The 7,500-nt window shown below is 34.8% G+C and overlaps 1 protein-coding gene across 1 annotated transcript in view; it reads left to right on the forward strand.

Moving 5' to 3' along the window:
* Positions 1-955: 955 nt before the first annotated feature.
* Positions 956-7,500, forward strand: part of LOC132744601 (dnaJ homolog subfamily C member 13-like) — a gene marked incomplete at both ends in the record, with an annotated part of 23,965 nt that continues 17,420 nt past the window's right edge. Inside the window, 2 exon segments of the mRNA XM_060733361.1 lie at positions 956-1,071; positions 2,024-2,099. Coding sequence (XP_060589344.1) covers positions 956-1,071; positions 2,024-2,099 — 192 coding nt within the window.

Raw genomic sequence — 7,500 nt, forward strand, 5'->3', positions numbered from 1 at the left:
GGTTACTGCACAAGAATGATAACTCTACCTTGCATAATTTTTGAAATATTGCCCTTTGTTCTTTTTCATACTTAAAGGGACTCCACTGAGGTTTTTTGACATGACGGGACTGGAAATATTTTTTTGAGATTATTACTCTATTTGATGTAGGTCTATACTAATAACTTATGTTCAAAATTTCCAGATCATTAGCTCGTTCCGTTTTTCCAAAATAATAATTATAATAGTGAAAAATGACCTAAAATTGAAAAGCGTTTAAACGCTTTTCACTCGAATCAGACAGAGAATAGCACAAACATACGATTTTCAATGTATTTCCTTGTATGTTTCGTAGTTATATTTTATCTATATTTCTGTTTTAATAGCTCGTGTTGATCTATGTGAAAAATTAAAATTTTATGCTTTTAGTCTTATTAACCTCAGTGGAGTTCCTTTAATTTTTCAATTTAATTTTTTTCTCAAAAAGTATTTAGAGGTATCAACTTGAAACTTCATAGGTGGATAGATTTTACTGAGGAGGGATGCAGCACACAAGAATGATAACCTATCCTGCATTATTTTACAGTAATTGCCCTTTGTTATTTTCAGCTATCAGTATTCACATAGGTTTCAAAGCTGTAATCACTATAGCCATCAGTTTTCATTACCAAAAGACCTCTTAAAATGGAATTATTCCGCTCTACTACATATACATTCTTCCAATGAGCAAACACATTCGGCGGGGGATGGCCATGTTGACATGGCTCTTGTTTCACTTTAAACGGTCTTTATTTTGGGTATGTGATAAATAGAATAATAAATTCGTGTAAGTTCATTACTGAATTTATTGCACTCGTTGAATAAAATAATATTATGCTCGCCAGAGGCTCGCATAATATAATTTTATTCAACTCGTGCAATAAATTCAGTATTGAACTTTCACTCATTCAATATCCTCTATTGATTCCAGGAAGGTGATGCAGAAATAGCAGCTAAGATGCAGGACCTAGCTTTAGCCGAGGGAGCCCTGCCTAAACATTTACATACTGCTATGTTTACTCAATCATCTGACAACAGAATGCTCACAAATAGGTTAACATTTTATACCAGTCTCAGTATTTTAAATTATATTGAAGATCAATGTTTCAAAACGTTGGTAATTAGTAAGAATCTAGATATACATGTTCTATCAAACCTGTGTTCAAATACCTCCAAATACAGATCACCCTGTAAATGAAGGCCACACTTTGACAACCTTTCATTGATTAAATAGAACACAGAAAACAACAAATAAAGACCACTTGTCTGTAAAGGGCATGTTTGGTCTCTGTGTCTTTGATGACCTTTGATCACAGGTTTGGCTGTATATGTAAAATAGAAAGTTGCCCTGCTTTGCTCAATATGTACAGGGTTAGGTCTTCAGAGTTGAAATCTAAAAAGTTTTGAGGCCTGCAAAAAACAACATATAGTTTTGTGTTAAAAATTTGTTGAAGATGAAATATTATTTGTCCGTAAGTGTTTCCAATTGTTTATGTTAAAAATTAGGAGCAAAATTTACTTAAAGCTGAATTAAATTCACACATTAACAAAATGGAGAAGAAAAAGAAGAAAAAAGCAACCAAAATGTGCAAAACATGACATATTGTTAAAAGAAAAAAATTGTATAAATGTATGTATGCTGGGGTATTTTTTGACTTGACTATTTGAAGAATAGGGAGAGCACTGTGCACATGTAGGCACTGTCACACTTTGGTTAAGTTTTTGTATGCAAGGTTGTACCTGATAACTTCTGAAGGGAATGGGTTGAAATTTCACACACTTGGTCTCTCTGATTATCTAATATGATTGCCACAGGTCTCATAACTCTGAGTTTATTTTAATAAAGAGTTGTGCCCATTTTCTTGCTGTCAAGCACTGAGAATAGTTAGTGTACTGTCTTTGTATATGGATAGCTCTTGTATTACATAATATGTTAACAGTATTGGGATGAATTCTAAACAATTTGGGAAAATACCATGAAATTTTTAATATTTGATAATTTCAGACAGCTAAGTCGCCATCTAGTGGGATTATGGGTAACAGGTCACCCAACAGCGATGGGATTACTGCGAAGGTTGTTGGTGAGTTCAACAGCATATAGACTATATTACACTGTTGTTTTAGCCATGGTTTTTTTACCACCTTGATTATTCCCTGAAACAGTAAATGTATTGTTGTAAACTTTTATTAGATGTTTAAACACCAGCATCTTTATTTGCAAGTAATTGTAGTTAAAGTTAGACAAAGTAGAATTTGACAAAGTTGTGTATCTTTTATTTGACATTGAAATTTGGCCAACTTATGACCCAAACTTTCATTATTCTACATTAGCAATTGATAACAGTGAACAGTAATCTGTTTTTAAATACAGTCGGCATCGTACTTGCGGCAACCTTTATTAAGCGACTTTTTTATTAAGCGGCCGCATAAAATCCCTCCCGATGATTTTTAGCTCGACTTTTCTATGAAAAGGGGAGCTATCCTACTCGCCCCGGCGTCGGCGTTGGCGTCACACCTTGGTTAAGTTTTTCGTACCACCCCACTTTATTTCAGAAGTATTACAAGTATGGCTTTGAAACTTACCATACTTGTTCACCATCATAACCTCCATCTACAGACAAGAGTACATAACTCTGTCAAGGTTTTTGACAGAATTATGGCCCTTTTTTGACTTAGAAAGTGTATTGAGCTTGGTTAAGTTTTTTGTACCACCTCACTTTATTTCAAAACCATTGGAGGTATTGCTTTGAAACTGACCATACTTGTTTACCATCACGACCTTCATCAACAGACAAGAGGACATAACTCTGTCAAGGTTTTTGACAGAATTATGCCCCTTTTTGACTTAGAAAATACATTGAATATGGGTAAAATCCACTTATTGCCTTAACCCTTTGAGATATTGCTTTGAAACTTTTAATGCTATTTCACATCATTACCCCCATCTGTACGCAAGAGAAGGTAACTCTGTCAAGGATTTGTTTTAAAAATTAAGGCCTTTTATCGACTTAGAATCTTGGTTAAGTTTTTAGTACCAGTCCACTTTTTGACTGAACTGTTTGAGATATTAATTTGAAAGTTGGAATACTTGTTTACAATCATGATTCCCAAACATGTCCAGGAGAAGGTAATTCTGTCAAAGATTTTATTTGAATTATGGCCCTTAACTGTCAATGTTTTGTATTATAGGCAAGCACTAAAAAACTTAAAAAATCTAAAAAAAATCATTCCTATCCACTTGTTCACTTTACCATAAATTATGTTATATAAACATTGCTGTAATATTCAAGGGTATCAAACAACTAGTTCACTTTAAAAATACAGAGATTCTTGTATTGCCTTTTACTGCAAAAACTTTTTTTATTGGCAAGCAATAAAAAAGTCGAGCGCGCTGTCTTACGGACAGCTCTTGTTACTATTTAATTTAATTCCATTAAACGACTATTTTATATCGCGGCCAGCGGCCACTGAATGTCGGCCCAAATGTACAAAATTAAGTGTTAAAGTATCTATTAAACGGCCGTGACAAACAATCGTCCCTGCGGGCATTCTCACCTGTGTAATTAGCGAGTAGGTTAGATGTGTACAAGCAAACAAACAAATAATTTTCATGGTCATTGGTCACAAATAATTGTCGTTTAAAAACGAAATGAATAACAATTGCAATCGTTTCAAAATCGGATTTTCCGATCGTAATATTTATTGTGACATATTTTGTCAGAGCAATAACGTATCACAACACCGCGTTTGCATAGTTTTGTCATGTGCTGAGAGTGACCTCCCTTATCGAAAATGATGTCGGATCGAGCGAAAAAAAGACAGACAACTAATAAGACCGGATAAATTGTATGAGGAAATCGTGCATGGAATTGAGACTGAGTAAATAGCAAATGTCACCGATTGTAGTCGAAATAAAATCGTGAAACCTAGTAGACTAAACATTACAGAGCAGAGCCTTTCATTGCTGATGGTGTAGGTGCTCATCTGATGCTTTACAAAATACATGTAGTATCCCATTTAATATGACCCTTCGACAAAAAAGGCAAACACATCCTAGATCTCTAAAAATCTTATTGAATTTGAAATCGGGGTAGTGTGAAAACAAATTGTTGAAAAAATCAAGAAGTTTATTAAAACTCATTGCATAAATAATTATCTGGAGCTCTGGCTGATGATTCTAAAGTATGTTCAGCAGGAGATGTGTATGAACATATTAAAAATATAAGACAATATGCTTTGTATCATGGTCAAAATGACCTGTTTACAGTATTATGAGCGTAAAACACATTTGTACACAAATTTCTACTAAAAATCAAAAACAAACAATATTGATGACTTTTTTTAAAAAAAAAGGCATAAATGTAATTATAAAACGGTAATACATACATCAAATTGTATATTTTTTGTTTTTATAAAAAAGATGTTATTATATCTATGACTTGTACAGGGCTTCCGTTAACGGGCGTACGGCCGTAAATTACGCCCGAAAATCGTATATGTACGCCGAAAATTAAGATCAATGACGTACCGCTGACTTCCAAAAATTTAGGAATACGGCGAAAATCGTAAGCCGCGACGTACGCCACGACCATTTTCCGACCTTTTCTCACTTTCCTGGCGTACGATTGGATTATTTATTTAACTCCGCCTCCTGAATTGAATGGTTGACATGACATCGATGGGTGAAATTATGCGAATGCACCTGGCGCGTGAAGAATTAGCGAGTGTTGATTTATGACCTTGATAAGCGTGAAAACAAAGTGATTGGATTAATTGTTTGTTTTGTACGGATAATGGATAGTTAATTGACATAAACTGTGGTAGGTATCTGTTTTTACTTTAATTAGATAAAATGATTTATTAATTATTGTGTGCATCGGTAAGTTTGAATGTATACTCGGTTCCTATGATATCAAGGGTTCTATGATATCAAGGTATTTAAATTTTCTGAAACTACTAGTAAAAGCAACACATGATGATGCTGATATTTGTAAAACTTGCACACTAGATTCATTTTCATCTGCCAATAAATTTAATTTGGTGAATAATGAATATATTTGTGGCAAAAAAAACTATTTTATAAAACCTTCATATTTTACTACCATTTTCCTTAATGGTTTTTACACAGTCAATTAAAATATGTTTTAAATACATATACTGACATATAGTCTGTTCATATAGTTTTAATTTTATAGCAAGTTAACTGTTGGAAGTTTTTCACAACTTTACTTGAAAGTTTTGACCAATCTATCCTTCCATACTTGCTTTTTGGGGATTACCTTGATACCGTAGTAACCTCCTCTGAAATTACCCAAAATGGCAGACATTGAAAATATTTTAAAAAATGTCATTTTTATTGGTTCTTTTGAAATTATTTTTTGACAAACAGTTCTGGAAAAGGTTCAATTATAAGATGGAAGAAAAATCTCATTCATTTATGATATTCATATTTAAATATTTTCCGATAAACGATAAGTACCTTGATATCATAGAACCCCGGGCTATCCGAAAGTTTGCCGAGTCGGCGAAGCGTGTTTTTGTCTTTTGATTTTTTTTTCCTTTTTGAAGTTAACCCATTGCTTCATGAGCATTTTGTGAAAAATGGCTGTTTTCATTGAAAAGTCTCCCGTTACAAGTTCAAATTGCTATAATACTATAAAAACTGCTTCAACACTAATCAAACTTGGCACAAATGTTGACTGGACCATTGTCCTTGCAACAACATGCTCAGGCTTAAATTTTCTGTTACCATGGCAACGAGGGGACATCTCAAAATTGCCAAAAATCACTATTTTGCGTTGATTTTTTCCATCAAAATTGATTTCAAAGTGCTGCAACTTCTCAATGGATTGAGATAGAGTCAAATGCTTTTCAGCGTTGGTTACACGTTACCTTATGATCAATCTCGGGTCATTTACAGCCTCTCACAAGTCCAAAATTTTCTTGGCGATGAGGGGGACTCCGCCCCCCTTCAAACCCCCCCAAACAGAAGGGGGCACATGCCCCTTCTGGCAACCCCCTGATCTATCTTTTGGTTGGGGGGCCGCGCCGAAAAAAGGGTCACTTTTTTTAACAACATTTCTCAAACAAAAACAAGTGTTTGGGGCCTAAATAAGGCATTTTTTCATCATTTGAGACAACAAAAAGGGGGGGGGGTGAAAAAGGCGTTAAAAGGCGTGTATATGAAGTAATGGGTTAACAGAAAATGATGAAAATACTTGAAATTACCCTAAATCGCGTTTTTTCATGTTTAAACATGGCCTGTCATATAAATTTGAAGAAAAATTGTTGTTTTGTAGATTTTTTTATTTTTTTCATTAACCCATTGCTTCATGAGCATTTTGTGAAAAATGGCTGTTTTCATTGAAAAGTCTCCCGTTACAAGTTCAAATTGCTATAATACTATAAAAACTGCTTCAACACTGATCAAACTTGGCACAAATGTTGACTGGACCATTGCCCTTGCAACAACATGCTCAGGCTTAAATTTTCTGTTACCATGGCAACGAGGGGACATCTCAAAATTGCCAAAAATCACTATTTTGCGTTGATTTTTTTCCATCAAAATTGATTTCAAAGTGCTGCAACTTCTCAATGGATTGAGATAGAGTCAAATGCTTTTCAGCGTTGGTTACACGTTACCTTATGATCAATCTGGGGTCATTTACAGCCTCTCACAAGTCCAAAATTTTCTTGGCGATGAGGGGGACTCCGCCCCCCTTCAAACCCCCCAAACAGAAGGGGGCACATCCCCCTTCTGGCAACCCCCTGATGTATCTTTTGGTTGGGGGGCCGCGCCGAAAAAGAGGTCACTTTTTTAACAACATTTCTCAAACAAAAACAAGTGTTTGGGGCCTAAATAAGGCATTTTTTCATCATTTGAGACAACAAAAAGGGGGGGGTGAAAAAGGCGTTAAAAGGCGTGTATATGAAGTAATGGGTTAACAGAAAATGATGAAAATACTTGAAATTACCCTAAATCGCGTTTTTTCATGTTTAAACATGGCCTGTCATATAAATTTGAAGAAAAATTGTTGTTTTGTAGATTTTTTGATTTTTTTCATTAACCCATTACTTCATGAGCATTTTGTGAAAAATGGCTGTTTTCATTGAAAAGTCTCCCGTTACAAGTTCAAATTGCTATAATACTATAAAAACTGCTTCAACACTAATCAAACTTGGCACAAATGTTGACTGGACCATTGTCCTTGCAACAACATGCTCAGGCTTAAATTTTCTGTTACCATGGCAACGAGGGGACATCTCAAAATTGCCAAAAATCACTATTTTGCGTTGATTTTTTCCATCAAAATTGATTTCAAAGTGCTGCAACTTCTCAATGGATTGAGATAGAGTCAAATGCTTTTCAGCGTTGGTTACACGTTACCTTATGATCAATCTCGGGTCATTTACAGCCTCTCACAAGTCCAAAATTTTCTTGGCGATGAGGGGGACTCCGCCCCCCTTCAAACCCCCCCAAAC

The sequence above is a fragment of the Ruditapes philippinarum genome, unplaced genomic scaffold, assembly GCF_026571515.1.
Source record: "Ruditapes philippinarum isolate M1 unplaced genomic scaffold, ASM2657151v2 ctg12765_1_1_1_1, whole genome shotgun sequence".
Taxonomy (NCBI): Eukaryota; Metazoa; Mollusca; class Bivalvia; order Venerida; family Veneridae; genus Ruditapes; species Ruditapes philippinarum.